The following is a 26,542-nucleotide window of genomic DNA, read 5'->3' on the forward strand; positions in this document are numbered from 1 at the left end:
AAAATATATTGTCAGTGAGGCGCAGTGCACAAAGAATGTGTGTTTGTCACAATGGACAGCAAATACTTGCCAAAACATAGATCAGTCGACGAAAACATTGAATATGATGTTGCCAAAGCAGCGAAGCTAAGAATTGCGTCAGACAGTCAAGTAGCTCGGCAACGTACGAGCCGAAATTCTGCTCTAAATAATACTTTTAATACTGTCGCAAAAGAATATATATCAATATGAATAGTAAAACAGCGACTGTGGAAGAGAAGATATACAGACAAAACAGATAACATGAATATTGTATGTGTACCTTTTCATTGTTTTCAATTGCTGTCAAAAGAAACATTGGAGGACAAAATCTGAAAAAACCGAAAAATTATTATGATTATAATGAAGAGACAAAGCACTAGAAATTTCAAAAAATTACATTCAAACGAATAAAATTCATGAAGTAAGACACTTCAATAGCGTTTTTAAATAAAGGAAATACTAAGCACCGAGCGAGGTTTGAACCCAGAACCTTTCACATAGCAGCCACACACCTTTACCATTACACTAACGCAGCTCGCCATTCAATAGAATTCCTGGAGGACTCTAAAAATATCACAAATTCCGACAAACACTGTTGGTATGACTATGAATTACTCACGTTTCGTCGAAGTACAATAGCAAATAAACAATTACCGCTGTTCTTTATTGCGAAAAATCGGGTCGTGAGAATGGTACAAACACCTTTCCTTGTTATCGCCTGAATTAGGAGGCTTATTGCTTGTTTGGTTTAATTAATTAATTGAATATGAAGCAATTGGTATAAAAAATACTTTTTTCAAACTTTCTATAAAAGAAAGTGTGCTATCAAGACTTTGTTTCTGTTTAATTACTATACTTATGGCTGAACGTTTCTAAAACTGAAGACACTCGTCCGTGCTCTGCACTGCAGTCGAGATCTGGCAACGCCGTTCTCTGTTCGTTGGCTGACCGTGTTTTGTGACGTCAGATGCGCAGAACGAACCTAAACTCGGCCGCCGTCGTAAATGACGCGCACTATAGTCACTTCAGTGTGTGTCAGTCCAAACAGTAGGACGTCTGCGGACGATGGGGTTTACCAGTGCATAAAAAGCCATCATGCTAATGGTGTATGGAGAGTGCAGGAAGGATGCAGTTCATTCTCGCACGGTGTATGTGCCAAGATACCCCAGTCGATGTAAACCATCTCGGCAATTATTTATCAATTCCTTCATCCACTTACACGAAATTGGTGCTGTAACAGCTTAAGAGAAGGAAACAAGCGATTACAGAAGAGGGTGGAAATCAATGTTGTTGATGCTCCTGTTGCATTTCATCCGCACGTTAGTTCCCGCAGGTGGCCGAGCGGTTCTAGGCGCTTCAGTCTGGAACCATGCGACCGCTACGGGCGCAGGTTCAAATCCTGCCTCGGGCATGGATGTGTGTGACGTCCTTAAGTTAGTTAGGTGTAAGTAGTTCTAAGATCTGGGGGACTGATGACCTCAGATGTTAAGTCCCATAGTGCTCAGAGCCATTTCAACCATTTTGGATAGTTCCCGCGGAATTGTTCGCGGAAGTAGCATCAAGCAGACAAGTGTCCAGCGCTTTCTCCATCGACAGGGGTTCCATACTTTTCACAGCTCTCTTCATCAAGAGCTGCATGGAAGCGATATTGAGAATCGTGTTAATTTCTGCACATGCGCATTGAGACAGGATCCTCCAGATGTATCATGCACCTTCTCTAATGATTTTTGTGTCTTCGTCGCCGCTGTAGAGTCTCGTACCAGGGGAAGCAGGAGAGAGCAAATTGTTTGGTGGCCGGAATCCCCTCTCTATAACACAACTGCACACATGTATTAACAGGATTCCTTATGTACGAGAACAGAGAGCTACTTACACTATGTGATCAAAAGTATCTGGACACCTGGCTGAAAGTGACTTAGAAGTTTGTGGCGCCCTCCATCGGTAATGCTGCAATTCAGTATGGTGTTGGCTCATCCTTCGCCTTGATGACAGCTTCCACTCTGGCAGGCATACGTTCAGTCAGGTGCTGGAAGGTTTCTCGGGGAATGGCAGCCCATTCTTCACGGAGTGTTGCACTGAGGAGAGGTATCGATGTCGGTCGGTGAGGCCTGGCACGGAGTCGGCGTTCCAAAACATCCCAAAGGTGTTCTGTAGGATTCAGGTCAGGACTCTGTGCAGGCCAGTCCATTGCAGGGATGTTATTGTCGTGTAACCACTCCGCCACAGGCCGTGCATTATGGACAGGTGCTCGATGGTATTGAAAGATGAAATCGCCATCCTCACATTCCTCTTCAACCGTGGTAAGCAAGAATGTGCTTAAAACATCAATGTAGGCGTGTGCTGTGATAGTGCCATGCAAAACAACAAGGCGTGCAAGCTCCCTCCATGAAAAACACGACCACACCGTAACACCAGCGCCTCCGAACTTTTACTGTTGGCGCAACACAGGCCGGCAGATGACAATCACCGGGCATTCGCCGTACCCACACCCTGCCATCGCGTCGCCACATTGTGTACCGTGATTCGTCACTTCACACAACGTTTCTCCACAGTTAAATCCTCCAATGTTTTACGCTCCTTAACCGAGCGAGGCGTCGTTTGGCATTTACTGGCGCGATGTGTGGCTTATGAGCAGCCACTCGACCGTGAAATCCAAGTTTTCTCACCTCCTGTCTAACTCTCACAGTACTTCCACTGGATCCTGATGCAGTTTGGAATTCGTGTGTGACGGTCTGGACAGATGTCTGCCCATTACACGTTACGACCCTCTTCAACAGTCGGCGGTCTCTGTCAGTCAACAGACGCTTTTGTGCTGTACGTGTACCTTCACGTTTCCATTTCACTATCACATCGGAAACAGTCGACCTAGGGATGTTTGGGAGTGTGGAAATCTCGCGTACAGACGTATGACTACAAGTGACACCCAGTCACCTGACCACGTTCGAAGTCCGTGAGATCCGCGGAGCGCCCCATTCTGCTCTCTCACGATGTCTGATGACTACTGAGGTCGCTGATATGGAGTACCTGGCAGTAGGTGGCAGCACTATGCACCCAATATGAGAAACGTAGGTTTTTGGGTGTGTCCGGTTACTTTTGATCGACAGCAAGTGCAAAACTGCTGAGCAGGGATGGCTTCAGGACGAATGTAAGAATTCTGAACACTAGGGAAAAGACTAATGCCGTCTACAGGAAAACTGAAGAGACCTTTGGGGAAAAGAGAAGCAGCAATTTGAACATAAAGCGCTCAGATCGAGAAGTAGTTCGAAGCAAAGAAGGGAAATCAGAAAGGTGGAAGGAGTATACAGAGAGCCTATACAAGGGAAGGCTTACATGCTACTGCGTCAAGAATTTGACACAAGTCGGAAAGACGAAACGAGGCCCGTCGAGTAGACAACATTCCGTTAGAGCTACTGATAGCCTTGTGAGAGCCGGCAATGGCAAAACTCTTCCATCAGGTGTTCGATGGGTAAGAGGCAGACGAAATACCCACTTACTTCGAGAACAATGCAGTAATCTCAATTCCAAGGAAAGCAACTTCTGCCAGCTGTGGAAGTTACCGAACTATCAGTTTAATAAGTCGGGCTTGCAAAATACTAAAACGAATTCCTTACACGAAAGTGGAAAAACTGATAAAAGCCGACATCGGGGAAGATGAGTTTGAGTTTCGGAGAAATGTAGGAACGCGCGATGCCATACTGAACGTGTAACTTACCGTGGGAGACAGGTTAAGGAAAGGCAAACCTAACTATATAGCATTTGTAGACTTTTTCCGATGTTGACTGGAGCACTCTCTTTGCAATCCTGAAAGTTGCAGGGATAAATACAGGGAGCGAAAGGCTATTTACAACTAGTACAGAAACGAGATGTCAGGAGCACGAAAGGGCAGCAGTGGCTGAGAGAGGGGAGTGAGACAGGGTTGTAGCCCATCCCCGATGTTATCGGATCTGTTCATAGAGCAAGCAGTGTAGGAAACAAAAGGAAAATTCGGAATAGGAATTAGAATCTATGGAGAAGAAATAAAAACTTTGAGTTTTGCCAGGGACACAGTAATTCTGTCGGAGACAGCAAAGGATCTGGAGAGCAGTTGAACGGAATGGATAGTGTCTCGAAAGGAGGATATAAGACGAACATCAACAAAACCAAAACGAGGATAATGGAATGTAGTAAAACTAAATCAGGTGATGTTGAGGGAATTACATTAGAAAATAAGGCACTTAAAGTAGTAAAGGAGTTTTGCTATTTCGGGAGCAAAATAAATGAGGATGGTCGAAGTGGAGAGTATATTAAATGCAGACTAGATATGGCAAGCAAAGCGTTTCTGAAGAAGAGAGATTTGTTAACATCGTGTGTAGATTTAAGTGTCAGAAAGTCATTTCTGAAAGTATGTGTATGGAGTGTAGCCATGTATGGAAGTGAAACATGGACGATAAATAGTTTGGACAAGAAGAGAATAGAAGCTTTCGAAATGTGGTGCTACAGAAGAATGCTGAAGATTAGATGGGTAGACCACATAACTAATGAGGAGGTATTGAATAGAATTAGGGAGGAGTTTGTGGCAGAACTTGACTAGAAGAAGAGACCGGTTGGTAGGAGATGTTCTGAGACTTATAGAGATCACCAATTTAGTATTGGATGGCAGCGTGGAGGGTAAAAATCGTAGAGGGAGGCCAAGAGATGAATACACTAAGCAGATTCAGAAGGATGTAGGCTGCAGTAGGTACTGGGAGATGAAGAAGCTTACACAGGTTAGAGTAGCATGGAGAGCTGCGTCAAACCAGTTTCTGGATTTTTGTTTATGGTTTAATTCTCTTAGGTGATTGTTTAATGATTTTAGGTTCACGTTTTATACAATATACTTACTTATCTTGAATACATATTTTCAACGTTTGGCTTCTTTTTATGGGCTAAACTACATATTTTTTTAAGTATTCACTGTCACATATAAAATAATAATTTAATTAGTACCTTGCAAAAAAACTATAGTAATATTCAGTTCTACAGTGCAGGATAAGTAACTAACTTCCTTGATTTCTGTCGGTCACAAGGTGCTGCTTACCGCTACATCCACTTGTTGATGTTTTTACAGTGAAGCTGCGCAACAGGTGGTAGCCCTTGTGTATGACGGAAAGACTGAACATTTACAAATGTGTACACGAGGTTTCAATTCAGGAAAAATGTTTCTACTGCAGCTAATACAGACTAAATATTGATGTGCTTAATTGTTGCCAATGTGTCTGAAAAGGTTAAAAGTTTGATTTATAAAGTGCAGTAACATTAAATTCCAGTGTGAGGTTAAAAGCATAAAATTGCCAGAGATTTTACGAAACTGCTGAAATTCTCTAAGGTTTTGTTGTTTATTTTCTGGGGAAAATAGAGTTCCGTGAGGATTCCAGGACCATCGGCAACCTGATGCTCTGCCGAGTGGAACATTTTGAGTCCGAAGGTTTGCGACGCCCCCTTAGGGAAGGGAAAGACCCGGGAGGCGAAAGTCGGCGACGGATCGGATGGTTCGTAAGGGCCCTCTGCGGGCGTTGTTTGGCGCCTGGCTCGCCCTTAAGGGCCGGGAAGGGCCCTCAGGGCTGCGGGGCGTGCCCTATCTGCCCTTGCCGCCCTCCGCGCCGCCACGACCTGCCCTTCGCGGTCGCCCTTTGAGCAGGGCGCGTCTGGGACCAAGAGGCAGGGCATACATACTACAGAGGGGCGAACTCGACAATGCTCGGCCGTGTTTTATGTTGTCAAAACAAATGATTGATAAACTGCGAAAAGAATACACAACTGTTACCTTTCAGCAATTATGCTGAACAATGTATCTGATCGTATACAATCTAAAAGACAGAGGTTTTCAACCTGTCTCTGATCGGATGTTAGCTTTTATGCCCCCGTCCCCCTTCCTCCCATACTCCCTCCACTACCACTACATTTCTAGTGCCACCAACGAGTCTGTTGTTGTTGTTGTGGTCTTCAGTCCTGAGACTGGTTAGATGCATCTCTCCATGCTACTTTATCCTGTGCAAGCTTCTTCATCTCCCAGTACCTACTGCAACCTACATCCTTCCGAATCTGCTTAGTGTATTCATCTCTTGGTCTCCCTCTGCGATTTTTATCCTCCACGCAGCCCTCCAATACTAAATTCGTGATCCCTGGATGCCTCAGAACATGTCATACCAACCGATCCCTTCTTCTGGTCAAGTTGTGCCACGAACTCCTTTTCTCCCCAATTCTATTCAATACCTCCTCATTAGTTATGTGATCTACCCATCTAATCTTCAGCATTCTTCTGTAGCACCACATTTCGAAAGCTTCTATTCTCTTCTTGTCTAAACTAGTTATCGTCCAACTTCCATACATGGGCTACAGTCCATACAAATACTTTCAGAAACGACTTCCTGACACTTAAATCTATACTTGATGTTAACGAGTTTCTCTTCTTCAGAAACGTTTTCCTTGCTATTACCAGTCTACATTTTATATCCTCTCTACTTCGACCATCATCAGTTACTTTACTCCCCAAATAGCAGAACTCCTTTACTACTTTAAGTGTCTCATTTCCTAATCTAATTCCCTCAGTATCACCCGACTTAATTCGACTACGTTCTATTATCCTCGTTTTGCTTTTGTTGATGTTCATCTCATATCCTCCTTTCAAGACAGTGTCCACTCCGTTCAACTGCTCTTGCAAGTCCTTTGCTGTCCCTGGCAGAATTACAATGTCATCGGCGAACCTCAAAGTTCTTATTTCTTCTCCATGGATTTTAATACCTACTCCGAATTTTTCTTTTCTTTCCTTTACTGCTTGCTCAATATACAGATTGAATAGCATCGGGAACCACGGGACTGCTACGGTCGCAGGTTCGAATCCTGCCTCGGGCATGGGTGTGTGTGATGTCCTTAGGTTAGTTAGGTTTAAGTAGTTCTAAGTTCTAGGGGACTTATGACCTAAGATGTTGAGTCCCATAGTGCTCAGAGCCATTTGAACCATTTTTTTGAATAGCATCGGGGAGAGGCTACAACCCTGTCTTACTCCCTTCCCAACCACTGCTTCCCTTTCATGCCCCTCGACTCTTATAACTGCCATCTGGTTTCTGTACAAATTGTAAATAGCCTTTCGCTCCCTGTATTTTACCCCTGCCACCTTCAGAATTTGAAAGAGAGTATTCCAGTCAACATTGTCAAAAGCTGTCTCTAAGTCTACAAATGCTAGAAACGTAGGTTTGCCTTTCCTTAATCTATTTTCTAAGATACGTTTTAGGGTTAGTATTGCCTCACGTGTTCCAACATTTCTGCAGAATCCAAACTGATCTTCGCCGAGCTCGGCTTCTACCAGTTTTTCCATTCGTCTGCAAAGAATTGGCGTTAGTATTTTGCAGCTTTGACTTACTAAACTGATCGGTAATTTTCACATCTGTCATAAGTCTAAGGACTTTTATTTTTTGAAATGATGAAAGTTGAATGACATTTAAATTCTGTAGGAATTAATGAGTCATGGAGACAGTTGGAACTGCTCATATCTAACAAGCTTCTTTATCATGTGCTCTGTCACTGCATATCATAGATCATGCTCCTGTTAAGTTCCTAGATTTTATTTTCATTCCTGCCATCTATTTTCACATATATAAATTTTGAACACGCTATTGTTTCCCATTTGTTGTGTTTGGGCAGTGTTGTGTTTGGGCGGTGTTGTGTTACATTCTACTCATGGACAACTTGTCTCTCTAGCGACACTTGAGTTACCCCATGCGTCCTGTAGTCCCTTTTAAAACCTACAAAGTTAAAATTTATTCCCTACACTCACTGTTCCTAAATCACTTGATTGCTGGACTCCTACTTTGAACTGGCATACGCTGGAACACTTCGAGCTGTTAATGCTTTGTGTCTGACCACTCTATTATTATTATCTTTACTTTCTCAGACGTTAAGTCTGGTTAAGAATGGAGTGACGCGGACCTTGATCAAGCGTCACTTCCTTTTTGCTGTACGGTACATGTTATATTGCATTTAGGAACTTTCGGGTAATTGAACATGTATCAATAATTACGGATTTCTGTAATTGTATATATATGTTTGGATGTAGCTGTATTGCATTGATGTATTGGTGGATATTGTGTGGTATGACTCCTGTAGTTGATAGTATAATTGGTATGATGTCAACTTTATCCTGATGCCACATGTCTTTGACTTCCTCAGCCAGTTGGATGTATTTTTCAATTTTTTCTCCTGTTTTCTTTTGTATATTTGTTGTATTGGGTATGGATATTTCGATTAGTTGTGTTAATTTTTTCTTTTTATTGGTGAGTATGATGTCAGGTTTGTTATGTGGCGTTGTTTTATCTGTTATAATGGTTCTGTTCCAGTATAATTTGTATTCATCATTCTCCAGTACATTTTGTGGTGCATACTTGTATGTAGGAACGTGTTGTTTTATAAGTTTATGTTGTAAGGCAAGCTGTTGATGTATTATTTTTGCGACATTGTCATGTCTTCTGGGGTATTCTGTATTTGCTAGTATTGTACATCCACCTGTGATGTGATCTACTGTTTCTATTTTTTGTTTACAAAGTCTGCATTTATCTGTTGTGGTATTGGGATCTTTAATAATATGCTTGCTGAAATACCTGGTGTTTATTGTTTGATCCTGCATTGCAATCATGAATCCTTCTGTCTCACTGTATATATTACCTTTTCTTAGCCATGTGTTGGATGCGTCTTGATCGATGTGTGGCTGTGTTAGATGATACGGGTGCTTGCCATGAAGTGTTTTCTTTTTCCAATTTACTTTCTTCGTATCTGTTGATGTTATGTGATCTAAAGGGTTGTAGAAGTGGTTATGAAATTGCAGTGGTGTAGCCGATGTATTTATATGAGTGATTGCCTTGTGTATTTTGCTAGTTTCTGCTCGTTCTAGAAAGAATTTTCTTAAATTGTCTACCTGTCCATAATGTAGGTTTATGATGTCGATAAATCCCCTTCCTCCTTCCTTTCTGCTTAATGTGAATCTTTCTGTTGCTGAATGTATGTGATGTATTCTATATTTGTGGCATTGTGATCGTGTAAGTGTATTGAGTGCTTCTAGGTCTGTGTTACTCCATTTCACTACTCCAAATGAGTAGGTCAATATTGGTATAGCATAAGTATTTATAGCTTTTGTCTTGTTTCTTGCTGTCAATTCTGTTTTCAGTATTTTTGTTAGTCTTTGTCTATATTTTTCTTTTAGTTCTTCTTTAATATTTGTATTATCTATTCCTATTTTTTGCCTGTATCCGAGATATTTATAGGCATCTGTTTTTTCCATCGCTTCTATGCAGTCGCTGTTATCCAATATGTAATCTTCTTGTTTAGTGTGCTTTCCCTTGACTATGCTATTTTTCTTACATTTGTCTGTTCCAAAAGCCATACTTATATCATTGCTGAATCCTTCTGTTATCTTTAGTAATTGGTTGAGTTGTTGATTGGTTGCTGCCAGTAGTTTTAGATCATCCATGTATAGCAAATGTGTGATTTTGTGTGGGTATGTTCCAGTAATATTGTATCCATAATTTGTATTGTTTAGCATGTTGGATAGTGGGTTCAGAGCAAGGCAGAACCAGAAAGGACTTAATGAGTCTCCTTGGTATATTCCACGCTTAATCTGTATTGGCTGTGATGTGATATTATTAGAGTTTGTTTGGATATTAAGTGTGGTTTTCCAGTTTTTCATAACTGTGTTTAGGAACTGTATCAATTTAGGATCTACTTTGTATATTTCCAATATCTGTAGTAACCATGAGTGGGGTACACTATCAAAAGCTTTTTGGTAATCAATGTATGCATAGTGTAGTGACCTTTGTTTAGTTTTAGCTTGATATGTCACCTCTGCATCTATTATCAGTTGCTCTTTACATCCTCTTGCTCCTTTGCAACAGCCTTTTTGTTCTTCATTTATAATTTTGTTCTCTGTTGTATGTGTCATTAATTTCTGTGTAATGACTGAAGTTAATATTTTATAGATTGTTGGTAGGCATGTTATGGGACGATATTTAGCTGGGTTTGCTGTGTCTGCTTGATCTTTAGGTTTCAGATAGGTTATTCCATGTGTAAGTGTATCAGGGAATGTGTATGGGTCTGCAATGTAACTGTTAAATAATTTAGTTAGATGTGAATGTGTTGAGGTGAACTTCTTTAGCCAGAAATTTGCCATTTTATCATTTCCAGGGGCTTTCCAATTGTGCGTAGAATTAATTGCTCGGGTGACTTCATGTTGCAAAATTATCACTTCAGGCATTTGTGGTATCATATTGTATGAGTCTGTTTCTGCTTGTATCCACCGTGCATGCCTGTTATGTTGTACCGGGTTTGACCATATGTTGCTCCAGAAGTGTTCCATGTCTGTTATGTTTGGTGGATTGCCTATTTTAATGTGTGTGTTATCTATTGTCTGGTAAAATTTCTTTTGGTTTGTGTTGAATGTTTGGTTTTGTTTCCTTCTATTTTCACTTTTTTTGGATCTTCTAAGTCGTTTGGCCAACGCTTGTAACTTCTGCTTCTTTTCATCTAATTGCTCTATTGCTTCTTGTTGTGAGATTTTACCTAACCTTTTTCGTTTTTTGTCTGATATTTCATTTCTTATAAATTGTGTTAGCTGTCCGATGTCTTTTCTCAGTTTTTCTATTCTGATCTGTAGCCTGTGTTGCCATGCTGGTTTTGTGGGTTTCTTCTGTGTGTTGGTTGGTTCTGATCTCTGCCTAGTGTGTATATTTAGTGTAGTGAGTGCTCCTACATAAACCAGTAGTTGTAACTCTTCCATTGTTGTATTTTCATTTATTTTGTTGTGTATGATAGTTGTTGTTGTTGTTTGGACTTGTGGGTTATTTGGTGGTCTATGCAAGAATGGTCTAATGTGTGTATTTGTGTCTTTGTATTCTATATATGTCAGCTGAAATTTCTCTTCTATATCTAACATGTGTGTGACTTCGTGTTCTATTTGTGCTTGTTCTGGTGGCTGTCTTAAGATGTCGTTTTCCTCTGATTGTTTAATTGATGTGTGTTGTTCTTAGTTTGTTTGCTCTGGGATGTTTGAGTCCATTACTGTATTTTCTTCTTCTTCTGATTGCACATTATTTTGTTCTAGTATTTGTTGTACTTGTTGTTTGATGTTTTCTAATTCTGACTGGGGTATCCTGTTATTTTTGATTATTACACGTATCTGATCAGCTAGTCGTTGTTCTGTTAAGAATTTTAATTCTGGGTATCTGGTAATAAATGTTGTGTATACTTGTGATCTGTATCCAGTTGTGTTGGTTCCTAGGTTTGTTGCTTGGTAATAACAGACCATGAGGTGTCGACTAACTTCATCTGACCATCTCATCCTCTGTCTTTGTTTTCCTTCTAGGGTGGTTGCAGGAAGCATATCCTGCAAAACACCTCTATTTGGATTTAAATCATTTTCCAGTTGGCTAGCAGTGTCGTTACCATTGTGGGCGGGCATAGGGTTCAAGCGCCGTCCCCGACCGTGACGGCGCTTGTCCGAGGCTTCATTAGTTCTGTCCTGAACCAACTAATCACACTAAAAGGGGGGTTAGCCCTATTAGTGGTTTGTTCTTTTCGTCGCCTTTTACGACTGGCAGAACATACCGGAGGCCTATTCTTTTCCCGGAGGCCTATTCTTTTCCCGGGCCTCCATGGTTATTATTATTATTATTATTATTATTATTATTATTATTATTATTATTATTATAACAATATTATTGGAAGATAAAACTAAACAGAGGTCACTACACTACGCATACATTGATTACCAAAAAGCTTTTGATAGTGTACCCCACTCACGGTTACTACAAATATTGGAAATATACAAAGTAGATCCTAAATTGATACAGTTCCTAAGCATAGTAATGAAAAATTGGAAAACCACACTTAATATCCAAACAAATTCAAATAATATCACAGCCAATACAGATTAAGTGTGGAATATACCAAGGAGACTCATTAAGTCCTTTCTGGTTCTGCCTTGCTATGAACCCACTATCCAACATGCTAAATAATACAAATTATGGATACAATATTACTGGAACATACCCACACAGAATCAGACATCTGCTATACATGGATAATCTAAAACTACTGGCAGCAACAAATCAACAACTCAACCAATTACTAAAGATAACAGAAGTATTCAGCAATGATATAAGTATGGCTTTTGGAACAGACAAATGTAAGAAAAATAGCATAGTCAAGGGAAAACACACTAAACAAGAAGATTACATATTGGATAACCACAGCGACTGCATAGAAGCGATGGAAAAAACAGATGTCTATAAATATCTAGGATACAGACAAAAAATAGGAATAGATAATACAAATATTAAAGAAGAACTAAAAGAAAAATATAGACAAAGACTAACAAAAATACTGAAAACAGAATTGACAGCAAGAAACAAGACAAAAGCTATAAATACTTATGCTATACCAATATTGACCTATTCATTTGGAGTAGTGAAATGGAGTAATACAGGCCTAGAAGCACTCAATACACTTACACGATCACAATGCCAAAATATAGAATACATCACATACATTCAGCAACAGAAAGATTCACATTAAGCAGAAAGGAAGGAGGAAGGGGATTTATCGACATAAAAAAATCTACATTATGGACAGGTAGACAATTTAAGAAAATTCTTTCTAGAGCGGGCAGAAACTAGCAAGATACACAAACCAATCACTCATATAAATACATCGGCTACACCACTGCAATTTCATAACCACTTCTACAACCCTTTAGATCACATAACATTAACAGATACGAAGAAAGTAAATTGGAAAAGGAAAACACTTCATGGCAAGCACCCGTATCATCTAACAGAGCCACACATCGATCAAGACACATCCAACACGTGGCTAAGAAAAGGCAATATATACAGTGAGACAGAAGGATTCATGATTGCAATAAGGATTAAACAATAAACACCAGGTATCACAGCAAGCATATTATTAAAGATCCCAATACCACAAGAGATAAATGCAGACTTTGTAAACAACAAATAGAAAGAGTAGATCACATCACAAGCGGATGTACAATACTAGCAAATACAGAATACCCCAGCAGACGTGACAATGTAGCAAAAATAATACATCAACAGCTTGCCTTACAACATAAACTTACAAAACAACACCTTCGCACATACAAGTATGCACCACGAAATGTACTGGAGAATGATGAATACAAATTATACTGGAACAGAACCATTATAACAGATAAAACAACACATAACAAACCTGACATCATACTCACCAATAAAAAGAAGAAATTAACACAACTAATCGAAATATCCATACCCAATACGACAAATATACAGAAGAAAACAGGAGAAAAAATTGAAAAATACATCCAACTGGCTTAGGAAGTAAAGGACATGCGGCATCAGGATAAAGCTGACATTGTACCAGTAATACTGTCAACTACAGGAGTCATACAACACAATAACCACCAGTACATCAACGCAATACAGCTACATCCAAACACATACACCCAACTTCAGAAATCTGTAATTATTGATACATGTTCAATTACCCAAAAGTTCCTAAATGCAGTGTAACATATAACGTACAGTTAAAAGGAAGTCACGCTTGATCAAGGTCCGCGTCACTTTCCATTTTTGACCAGACATAGCGTCTGAGAAAAGAAAGAAATAATAATAATATCGTATACAACACTGTACTAACCATTATGTTCATTTGTCTATGTTGATGTCAGTAGTGAAGCAATTTCTGGTCTATTGCACGAACTGTCTAGAACTTGGAGAAGACATTTTCATGAGACATTTATCGTTTGTTACTATATGCCTCACTTTTAGTGTTATCGATGTATGGTACGAAGTACAAAGTATGTTTATAGTGAGTGGATTGTAAGAGGAACCAGTAACTTCTACCACATAGTATCATGCATAAATGCTCATAAAGGAGAAAAAATACCTTATGTAATCAGTTTTAGTCTTACGTAATTGTTATAATGATGATATGGTGATGACGGTATTTTAAAAATAGAGTTTCATGGCTGGAACGGAATCAAACACCTTTTGGTTTTTACCTCTAAGGAAATTTCATTTTACCCCTGAGGGGATAATTACCTTGTTACACACTACAGCTGTAAGGGGAAAAAAAAGACGCATTATGAAAGAATTATCCAAACAGGAAGGAAATCGCAGATGCACATACATAGAAATAATTACAACTTCAGAAAAATCGCGTGATCTGTGGAAGAGAGAGGATTTCACAAATTGAGTAACGCGTTGGTTCTCTTCTGTCCATTATGCGAGCAGTTATACGGTCTGGCATTGACTGATGGAGTTGTTCGTTGTCCTCTTCGGGCATATTGTGCCAAATTCTGTCCAACTGGCGCGGTAGATGGTCAAAATGTTTGGAGTGCCCTGACCGTAATGCTACAAACATTCTTATTGTATGATGATTCCGCGACCTTATTGGCTAAGATAGGGTTTGGCGAGCACGAACACAAACAGCAGAAACTCTCGTCGTGTGTGGTCGGCCATTATCTTGCTGAAATGCGAGCCTGGGACGGCTGCCCATGGAGGGCAACAAAACGAGGCGTGGAATGTCGTGTTCGTACCACTATGATGTAAGTGTGCCGTGCATGACAAACAAAGAGGTTGCGCTACGAAATGAAACTCACCCCAGACCAGCAGACCTGGTTGTCGGGCGGAATGTTTGCGGCGTCTCCAGACTCATGGGTGGCCTGGGATCTCGTTGACTGGAGTAGAATTGTCTTCGGTGGTGAGTCCCCGTTCGCACTCAGTCCCAGAGAGTAGTGAAGACGTGCCATTGTTTCGATAATGCCCTAACTGCCGCAAAGTTTAAAACACGTAGGGTGACCGCGGTCAAAAATTTGTGTTTTTGAAATGGCAGATGTAAATCAAATTAGTGGCTTACCTTCTCTGATTTGAAAAGACAGCAACAAATTAAGCACTTCTCTTTCTTTTTCGCCAAATAGCAAAAACTCTCGAACAGCAAATGCATGATGGATAAACATGTTGTAAAATGGCCTGCCTATCCCGAGTAATGGCCTGTGGGACTATACAGGATGGTCCATTGATAGTGACCGGGCCAAATATCTCACGAAATAAGCGTCAAACGAAAAAACTACAAAGAACGAAACTCGTCCAGCTTGAAGGGGGAAACCAGATGGCGCTATGGTTGGCCCACTAGATGGCGCTGCCATAGATCAAACGGATATCAACTCCGTTTTTTAAATAGGAACCCCCAATTTTTATTACATATTCGTGTAGTACGTAAATAAATATGAATGTTCTAGTTGGACCACCTTTCTTCGCTTTGTGATAGATGGCGCTGTAATAGTCACAAACATATGGCTCACAATTTTAGACGAACAGTTGGTAACAGGTAGGTTTTTTAAATAAAATACACAACTTAGGTACGTTTGGACATTTTATTTCGGTTGTTCCAATGTGATACATGTACCTTTGTGAACTTATCATTTCTGAGAACGCATGCTCTTACAGCGTAATTACCTGTAAATACTACATTAATGCAATCAATTCTCAAAATTTTGTCCGTCAACCTCAGTGCATTTGGAAATACGTGTAACGACATTCCTCTCAACAGCGAGTAGTTCGCCTTCCGTAATGTTCGCACATGCATTGACAATGCGCTGACGCATGTTGTCAGGCGTTGTCGGTGGATCACGATAGCAAATATCCTTCAACTTTCCCCACAGAAAGAAATCCGGGGACGTCAGATCCGGTGAACGTGCGGGCCACGGTACGGTGCTTCGACGACCAATCCACCTGTCATGAAATATGATATTCGATACCGCTTCAAACGCACGCGAGCTATGTGCCGGACATCCATCATCTTGGAAGTACATCGCCATTATGTCATGCAGTGAAACATCTTGTAGTCACATCGGTAGAACATTACGTAGGAAATCAGCATACATTGCACCATTTAGATTGCCATCGACCAAATGGGAGCCAATTACACTGCCTGCCATAATGCCGCACCATACGTTAACCCGCCATGGTCGCTGATGTTCCACTTGTCGCAGCCATCGTGGATTTTCCGTTGCCCAACAGTGCATATTATGCCGGTTTACGTTACCGCTGTAGGTGAATGACGCTTCGTCACTAACTAGAACGCGTGCAAAAAATCTGTCATCGTCCCGTAATTTCTCTTGTGCCCAGTGGCAGAACTGTACACGACGTTCAAAGTCGTCGCCATGCAATTCTTGGGGCATAGAAATATGGTACGGGTGCAGTCGATATTGATGTAGCATTCTCAACACCGACGTTTTTGACGTTCGATTCTCGCGCAATTTCTCTGCTACTGATGTGCGGATTAGCCGCGACAGCAGCTAAAACACCTACTCGGGCATCAGCATTTGTTGCAGGTATGATTGACGTTTCACATGTGGCTGAACACTTCCCGTTTCCTTAAATAACGTAACTATCCGGCGGCGAACGGTCCGGACACTTGGATGATGTCGTCCAGGATACCGAGCAGCATACATAGCACACGCCCGTTGGGCATTTTGATCACAATAGCCATACATCAACACGATATCGATCTTTTCCGCAATTGGAAAATGGTCCATTTTAACACGGGTAATGTATCGCGAAGCAAATACGGTCCGCACTGGCGGAATGTTACGTGATACCGCGTACTTATACGTTTGTGACTATTGCAGCGCCATCTATCACAAAGCGAAAAAAGTGGTCCAACCAAAACATTCATATTTCTTTACGTACTGCACGAATATCTAATAAAAAAATGGGGGTTTCTATTTTAGAAAACCCAGTTGATCTCCGTTTGACCTGTGGCAGCGCCATCTAGCGGGTCAACCTTAGCGCCATCTGGTTTCCCCCTTTAAGCTAGACGAGTTTCGTTCTTCGTAGTTTTTTAGTTTGATGCTTATTTCGTGAGATATTTGGCCCATTCACTATCAATGGACCACCCTGTATAACTGATACCACTGTAGAATTTTTGATCACATGTAATGCTCGCGTGTTGTGGACATATCTGCAGGATCCAACATGGATCTAGAAGTAATGATCGTGTAACCCACCTTTCTCTCTTCGTCCACGAGACGCAGAAATCAGCACATACGGGCGGTCAGGTATGTACTGTGATCCTTGACTACCGGAAGGCGTTCCGTACCTCTCCCCAGTGCCGCCTAATGAACGAAATGTATGCGTACGAAATATCAGACCAACTGCGTGACTGGATTGAAGAGTTCCTAGCAAGAAAAGCACAGCACGTCGCCCTGAACGAAGACAAGTTTTCAGATGTGAATGTCACTTCGGGTGTGTCGCAACGGACTGGTACAGCATCATTAACTATTACGAAACAGGGTGGCGCAAAAGCCACTGGTCACAGATTTAAACAAAAGATTAAATGTATGTTTCATTACAAATATAGACAATACTTAATTTATTTTTTATGTTCAAATTGTCTTCCGTCGTCATTAATACACCGTAACGTGCTTTTATACTCCTCTTCTTTCTTCGCTTGGGTCATCTAAGGACCACGCACCAATTTCAATACTTCCATCTTTGTTGTTCTTTTTCCTCCACTATTTTTTCATCTTTTCGCTATGTATCCTTTTCCTCTCCTCAGACCACTTTGATCCTATTTTCTTCTCCCTCTTGCCTTGGAATCCTTCCATTTTTAACACTTTCCTCTTGAAACACTCTCTTTCTATAGTATCTTCTTCACTTATGCTGTTTGTTTCCAAATCTTTCCTTGCTTCTTGAATCCAGGCTATTGTTGTCTTCTTGTCCCAAAGATATTTAAAAATGTTTGGTTAACCTGTTGCTGTTCATTCAGTATAAGTGTCCAAAAAATAGCAGTCGCCTCTTTCGTAGTGTTTCATTTATGTTTTCTATGTTGCGATAAACTTCTTCATTGCTGAAACTTCCTGGCAGATTAAAACTGTGTGCCGGACGGAGACTCGAACTCGGGACTTTTGCCTTTGGCGGCCAAGTGCTCTACCAACTGAGCTACCGAAGCACGACTCACGCCCCGTCCTCAGAGCTTTACTTCTGCCAGCACCTCGTCTCCTACCTTCCAAACTTTACAGAAGCTCTCCTGCGAATCTTGCAGAACTAGCACTCCTGAAAGAAAGGATACTGCGGAGACATGGCTTAGCCACAGCCTGGGGGATGTTTCCAGAACGAGATATTCACTCTGCAGCGGAGTGTGCGCAGGAGAGCTTCTGTGAAGTTTGGAAGGTAGGAGACGAGGTACTGGCAGAAGTAAAGCTGTGAGGACGGGGCGTGAGTCGTGCTTGGGTAGCTCAGTTGGTAGAGCACTTGCCCGCGAAAGGCAAAGTTCCCGAGTTCGAGTCTCGGTCCGGCTCACAGTTTTAATCTGCCAGGAAGTTTCATATCAGCGCACACTCCGCTGCAGAGTGAAAATCTCATTCTGGGAACCAGCTAGTTTGATTATTGTTTATTTTGTTTCTCATTGCTTTGTATTCCAATTTGTCAAGGCGTAATCATAACCATTCGGTAATAACAGTTTCACGGGTTAAAAATTCCTGCTGTACTACGCCTGGCTGTTACTTCTGGTTTCTTTTAACCAACTGCCCACTGACGTTTTGGCAACGCTACATACGACGGTCATTCAGTAATTAAATAGACAAATTGGTCTGCCGAAAAAACTTTTATAGGTTTAAGTTGGCATCACTGGGATCAACCCTGATCAGCTGATGTATCAACATTGTTTTGTTCATAACCTCAAAAATACATTTCAAGAGGGCGAGTCCGCTTGAAACGTCCACATTAGCTGAACAGCGTTCTGTTATTCGTTTCTTACTTGCTGAAGGCGAGAAACTAGTGAATATGTAATGTAGAATGTCTACAGTTTATGACGAAGGCTGTATGAATCGTGCAAATTTTTACAAGTGGGTAAAGCAGTCCAAAAATAGTCGCGACTCAGTGAGTGACGAACACCGTTCTGGCCGACCAGTTGCAGTTTCAACTCCCTCACTTGAAAGTCGGACTGATGACGTCATTCGTGGCGACCGCCGTATGACTGTGGAAATGATAGCTGATGAGGTTCAAGTTAGTACTGGTACAGTTCGTAACATTATCTGTAACAAGGTGAAGTACCACAATACATGTGCTAGATGGGTCCTAAACGAGTTGACGCGACAACACAGGGAAACAAGGTTCAGAGTGTGTACGGAGCTAAAGGAACGTTATGAAAGAGGTGAGCACTTCCTCAACAAAATTTTAACTTGTGATGAAACTTGGGTTCACTATTATGAGCCAGAATCAAAAAGACAAAGCGTGGAGTGGAAGCACACCAAATCACCTGTCAAGAAAAAATTCAAATCCCAAGCATCGGCTGGAAAAGTCTTGTTGGTGTTTCGGCATGCTGAAGGTCCACTTTTCTGTGATTATCTCGAAGAGCAGCGTACAACGAAGAGCCAATACTACTACGGTTTGCTTTTAAACAAGCTGAAGCCAGCCACGAGAGAGAGAGAGAGAGAGAGAGAGAGAGAGAGAGAGAGAGAGAGAGAGAGAGAGAGAGAGAGAGAGACGTCGTGGATCTCACAGGAGGGGTGTGATTATCCAGCAAGACAACGCACGTCCTCATACTGCTCAACTAACCCGTGAAAACGTCGACAAAATGGGCTGGGAAGTATTGCTTCATACCCCTTACAGTCCTGATTTAGCAACTAGTGATTTCCTTTTGTTTGGTCACTGAAGGAGGCTTTACTTGGGAAGAGGTTCCAGGACAATGAGGACGTGGAAAAGTTTCTTTGAAATTGGTTCAAACATGAAGATAAGGAGTTCTCTGCAGCCAGAATAAATGAGATTGTAGCCCATCGGAAAAAGTGCATAAATGTTAAAGGGGATTAGGTTGAAAAGTAGAAAAGGCTTGTTTTGTAAAAATAAACGCTTTTTCTGCAGACAAATTTGTCTTTTTCATTATTGAATGATCCTCGTATATAAATGACCTAGTGGATAAAGTTGGAAGTTCCTTGAGGCTTTTCGAACAAGGTGCTGGCGCATACATAGTAGTAGCAACGCAAGAAAATTGTAGCGAAATGCAGAAAACCTGCAGTAGTTCGATACTTGGTGTAGGGACTGGCTATTCACCCCAAACACACATGAAATACTGCTCATAAATAATATGGGAGAGACTTGGTATTTTACGATTAGACGAACGATCCGTAGAAGCAGTTCACATCCTTAAGTCTTGATGTGTCCGTACAAAGTGGAGCGACCAGATTAAGGTAAGGCAGATACCAGACTGAGATTGATTGTGAGTGGTCAACAGTTCCTGAGGATTCTTCCAAAGCAAGTAGCTTACGAAACACTCATTAGATCAATAATACTTGAGTACTGCCCGCCAATATGGTATCTATACCAGGTAGGGTTGACAGCAGAGATCGACTAGATCAAAAGAACAGCGGATTTCGTGACAGTTTCTATACCAGGTAGGGTTGACAGCAGAGATCGACTAGATCGAAAGAACAACAGCGGATTTCGTGACAGTTTCTATACCAGGTAGGGTTGACAGCAGAGATCGACTAGATCGAAAGAACAACAGCGGATTTCGTGACAGTTTCTATACCAGGTAGGGTTGACAGCAGAGATCGACTAGATCGAAAGAACAACAGCGGATTTCGTGACAGTTTCTATACCAGGTAGGGTTGACAGCAGAGATCGACTAGATCGAAAGAACAACAGCGGATTTCGTGACAGTTTCTATACCAGGTAGGGTTGACAGCAGAGATCGACTAGATCGAAAGAACAACAGCAGGTTTCGTGACAGTTTCTATACCAGGTAGGGTTGACAGCAGAGATCGACTAGATCGAAAGAACAACAGCAGGTTTCGTGACAGTTTCTATACCAGGTAGGGTTGACAGCAGAGATCGACTAGATCAAAAGAACAACAGCGGATTTGGTTCAAATGGCTCTGAGTACTATGGGACTCAACTGCTGAGGTCATAAGTCCCCTAGAACTTAGAACTACTTAAACCTAACTAACCTAAGGACAACACACACATCCAAGCCCGAGGCAGGATTCGAACCTGCGACCGTAGCGGTCGCGCGGTTCCAGACTGTAGCGCCAGAACCGCTCGGCCACCAGCGGCCGGCAACAGCGGATTTCGTGACAGTTTCTATACCAGGTAGGGTTGACAGCAGAGATCGACTAGATCGAAAGAACAACAGCGGATTTCGTGACAGTTTCATTTAGTCAGCGAGAAAGCATCTCCGGAATGATCAACTAACTCCAGTCGCAGAGCAAGGAGTAGTACGTTGCAGTGTGGTTTGCTATTGAAATGCTGAGAAGAGTCAGTCAATAAATTGTTTGCTCCTACGTATGTGTTCTGAAAAAGATCGTGAAGGTAAAACTGGAGGTGTTGGAGTTCTTACAGGTTCTTACCTCAGTCGCTCTCGTGACCCATTTGGTACTGGAACAGGAAAGCCGGAAAGTGAAAGTGGGGACTCAAAGTACTCTCCGGCACACACCATAACGCAGCTTGTAGATTTAGACTAAAGAACATGTCTGGTAAACTGGGCTCTGTGTCTGAGGAAAACTTTTCTTATCTCGGTTGCAGGGCGGTGCGATGCAGAAGCACCCGACAGGCACCCACTAGCCGTGGTCGAACACCGGGGGACCACCTCACCGACACAGTCTTCCAGCAGCGATTCACCACGCCACCGGCACCACCAGACGCAGCCCGCTCGAAGCACCGATCGCACCGGAGAAACTTCCGCACCACCTCGGCAAACTGACGTCACACGGCGACCGGCTTTCGAGACACCTTACACCAGCCGCTTGGTAGCGACTCTCGAGCCACCCTGTGGCGAGAGCCAGACAGCGACCTACGACCTCGGGGACGCCACCTGCGCGACTCCACCTGGAGTACCGCCACGCTTCACCCCACTCAGAGCGCCTCAGAGTGAGACTCGCGTGTGGGTAACTTCGCTCGATCAAGATCTCGGACTTCACTCTGCCCGACCGCCGTCAGGACAACGAAGTGCATCCTCTGTATGGGCTTCCGAATGCAGTGTTCCAGGGGAGTCTCTAAGTGAACCAGAAGCGGAACGTATTCGCTGTGTCTGCTCAGATTCGGACAGCCCGTGCGATTATTCGTCGCCGACTCCTGAAGGGAGGGAAGTCGCGTCTGAGGCATCTCCCACTGGAGACACATCTTCCTCGCCACCTCGTACCACCCCCGCACCGGACAGCGAACCTCCCGGTCACTACCGTGACGAGTCGGGGCTTCCACCACAGAGTCCACGAGGAGAGGCAGTCGGGACTCAGACGGCAGATGGTGGAGACGCTGGACTTGAGCCCCTACTATTGGCCAGAGCCGCCGACTCTGCCGCCATCAGAGGCGACGTCTACATCCTCGTGAGTCCTGCCCGACACCTGCTGCGAAAGGAGCCCGGCGAAGGACACTACCACCACCACTGCTGCTGCTATGCTTTCGGTGGGCCGCTAGAGGTAGGTCACGTCTATGTCTGTGTCCATACTGTCAACCACTGTGAACTGCATGGCAGAGAGCACTTGCCATTTTAACACATGTAAAATACCGGGTGATCAAAAAGTCAGTATAAATTTGAAAACTGAATGAAACACGGAATAATGTAGATAGAGAGCTACAAATTGACACATATGCACGTTTTGTATTATCGCGAAATATGGGAGAGTCACAGAAATGACACAGGATTTGGGCTGGAAGTCATTAAAACATAGGCGTTTTTCGTTGCGACGGAATCTTCTCACGAAATCCCAATCACCAAGATAAAGTAAGGGAAATCAGAGCTTGTACGGGAAGATACAAGTGTTCGTTTTTTCCGCGCGCTATATGAGATTTGAATAAGAGCGAATTGTGAAGGTGGTTCGATGAACCCTCTGCCAGTCACTTAAATGTGATTTGCAGAGTATCTATGTACTGGGTGATCAAAAAGTCAGTATAAATTTGAAAACTGAATGAAACACGGAATAATGTAGATAGATAGGTACAGATTGACACACATGCTTGGAATGAAATGGGGTTTTATTAGAACCAAAAAAATGCAAAAGTTCAAAAAATGTCCGACAAATGGCGCTTCATGTGATCAGAATAGCAATAATTAGCGTAACAAAGTAAGACAAAGCAAAGTTGATGTTCTTTACAGGAAATGCCCAACATGTCCACCATCATTCTTCAACAATGGCTGTAGTCGAGCAATAATGTTGTGGACAGCACTGTAAAGCATGTCCGGAGTTACGGTGAGGCAGTGGCCTCGCATGTTGTCTTTCGGCATCCCTAGAGATGTCGGTCGATCACGATACACTTGAGACTTCAGGTAACCCCAAAGCCAATAATCGCACGGACTGAGGTCTGGGGACCTGGGAGGCCGAGCGTGACGAAAGTGGCGGCTGAGCACACGATCATCACCAAACGACGCGTTCAAAAGATCTTCCACGCATCTAGCAATATGGGGTGGAGCGCCATCTTCCATAAACATTGTACGGTCCAGCAGGTGTTTATCAGCCAGGCTGGGGATGATGCGATTCTGTAACATATCGGCGTACCTCTCACCCGTCACGGTAGCAGTTACAAAACCAGAATCACGCATTTCTTCGAAGAAAAAAGGCCCGATAACGGTAGATGTGGTAAATCCAACCCATACCGTGGCTTTCTCGTCGTGCAATGGCGTTTCCGCAACAGTTCTAGGATTTTCGGTATCCCAAATTCTGCAGTTGTGGTTGAAATGAGGTTCGTCGGTCCACAACACGTTACTCGACCAATCGTCGTCTTCTGCCATCTTTTGAAACGCCCACACCGCAAATGCCCTCCGCTTCACTAAATCGCCAGGTAACAGTTCACGATGCCGATGGATTTTCTACGGATAGCATCGGAGGGTACGCCCAAGTGCCGACCAAGCAGTAGTGTACGGAATGCCGGTGCGAAGTGAGACTGCACGAGCGCTGACTTCCCCGTGCATAGACGAACCCGCTACAGCCTCCATTTCTTCCTGAACTGTCTCGGCAGCATTACGCCTTGTGCTCGGTCGGCCACTACGGCGTCTATCGTCTAAACAACCCGTGGCTTCGAACTTCGAAACCATTCTCGCCACAGCTGCATTTGTCAACGGACCTTCACCCGTTCAATTCCTCTTCCCCATTCTGATAACACAGTTTCACTAAAAGCGCCTTTTCAGGTAACATACTAAAATGTAAACTTTCACGGCCGGAAATATCATGTCCATTATAATTATCCGGGCTGTTACGCCGTGGTCGGTTGATGAATTCTGAGGTGATTCCCAACGTTTCGTCTCCGACTGCGGGAGACATCTTCAAGGGGGTCCGTAGCTTGATGGAAGGTCCAACACACCCACTGGCTCGTTACTGACTGCCGCTAAATTCCGTGTCCGCGCGCCCCCGCGCCGCGGCGTGACGTCACGTGTTTTGAAAACGTCAGTGCAATTGGCCGCTGTCCGTCGCCGTCGATCGCCGTTGCCATCACCCAGTAGTGGACGGGTGGTACACATCTTCTTCAACACCGGCATCCATATACCGTTTAATTTGACGCCCTCCTCCTTACGGTTGAAATTATTTGGGTGTTTAGCGATTTCGACTGCCTCCCAGTAGAGCCTTTCCTAATATCCGCTTGTGGCCGCTAGTACTTGCGTGTCCTCGAAACGAATATTGTGGTTCCCTGGCTGGAAAGCATGCTCCGCAACAGCTGATCGTTCCGTTTCTCCTCTTCTACAATTTCCCTCGTGCTCTTCCAAACGTTTAGAAACAGTTCTTTTAGTGGTACCCACATAAACATCACCACAGCTGCATGGGATCCTATACACTCCAGATTTTTCCAATGGTTTGCGAGCGTCCTTGGCAGGCCTAAGGTATTCCTGTATCTTCCTGGTGGGCTTGTAAATTACGGTAATATTCCGCTTCGTCAAGATCCTCCCTATTCTTTCAGTTACATTTTTAAAAAACGGCAGGAAAACCTTAGATTTTGCAGTAGCCTGTACGTCAGTATGATTTCTGCGTGGCTGCCTCAACGCACGTTTTATTTCGGCGGACGAATATCCGTTCTTCGGTAGTGCATTGTGGAGATGTTCCATCTCAGCGTCGAGCAACTCAGGTTCACAAATATTTCTAGCTCTGTCCGCTAACGTCTTGATAACACCCCGCTTCTGTTGTGGGCGGTGGTTCGAATCCCGGTGCAAATAACGGTCCGTGTGCGTGGGTTTGCGGTACACTGAGTGGCCCAAACTACCATTTTCGTTTCTAAACACAAGCACATCGAGGAAATGTAGTTTGCCGTCTACCTCCTCCTCCATAGTAAACTGAATTCTTGAGTTTATACTGTTCAGATGTTCGTGGAACCGGCTTAGTTCCTCCCTACCATGTCTCCACAACACAAACGTGTCATCCACGTATCGGAACCATACATTTGGTTTCTTGCTGGCAGTACCTAAGGCCTGTTCTTCGAATTTCTCCATAAAGAAGTTTGCAATTACGGGACTTAGGGGGCTTCCCATAGCCACGCCATCCGTTTGCTCATAAAACTGTTCATTCCACTTGAAGTATGTGGTCGTCAAACAAAGAAGATGTGTACCACTCGTCCACTACTGGGTGATGGCAACGGCGATCGACGGCGACGGACAGCGGCCAATTGCACTGACGTTTTCAAAACACGTGACGTCACGCCGCGGCGCGTGGGCGCGCGGACACGGAATTTAGCGGCAGTCAGTAACGAGCCAGTGGGTGTGTTGGACCTTCCATCAAGCTACGGACCCCCTTGAAGATGTCTCCCGCAGTCGGACACGAAACGTTGGGAATCACCTCAGAATTCATCAACCGACCACGGCATAACAGCCCGGATAATTATAACGGACATTTTCAGGTAACGTCAACATGCTGCGACTGCTGGCGCATCTGATTCTCTCTCTCATTACAGCTCCTTTTATACACGATTGTCATGCGCAGTCACTGACATTTTGCTGTCCAGCGCCATCTGTCGGACATTTTGTGAACTTTGTTTTTTTTTTTTTTTTCTAATAGAACCCCATGTCATTCCAAGCATCTGTGTCAATTTTTACCCCTCTATCTACATTATTCGGTGGTTTATTAAGTTTTCAAATTTATACTGACTTTTTGATCACCCTGTACGTTAATCAGAAAATTCACGATGTATTTCCTCCACTGGCACTGCCGACCACTAATTACCACCGTGTAATTGTGCGTATAACCCTACCACTACTATTGTAATTTAGTATGCTTTTGACTAAATAACAGAATACCCTGTCTCTGTGTTGCCGCGTATACTGTACCCCAACAGAACAAATAGTCATGTCACGGGAAAAGCCACGTATAACCCTCTTACTGAATTTAGTTTAGTTTCCAAATAAAGTACACTATGGGAGGATATTCCCGCTAATAGGAAAAGCTAATCACTAGAGTTACCCGTTTGACAGGATTTGTCTGTGTGTTGTGTCTAATAGAAAAGTAAATCACACTATTCAATTCTTTTCCTGAGATCTTACCCAG

At 42.9% G+C, this 26,542-nt stretch overlaps 1 protein-coding gene across 1 annotated transcript in view; it reads left to right on the plus strand.

Moving 5' to 3' along the window:
* LOC126212791 (uncharacterized) overlaps positions 1-26,542 on the plus strand; it is a 242,136-nt gene that overhangs the window by 167,846 nt on the left and 47,748 nt on the right. Inside the window, exon 2 of the mRNA XM_049940193.1 lies at positions 21,606-22,498. Coding sequence (XP_049796150.1) covers positions 21,606-22,498 — 893 coding nt within the window. The remainder of the gene's footprint in view (positions 1-21,605; positions 22,499-26,542) is intronic.

Source organism: Schistocerca nitens, chromosome 11 (genome assembly GCF_023898315.1).
Source record: "Schistocerca nitens isolate TAMUIC-IGC-003100 chromosome 11, iqSchNite1.1, whole genome shotgun sequence".
NCBI classification, from domain to species: domain Eukaryota; kingdom Metazoa; phylum Arthropoda; class Insecta; order Orthoptera; family Acrididae; genus Schistocerca; species Schistocerca nitens.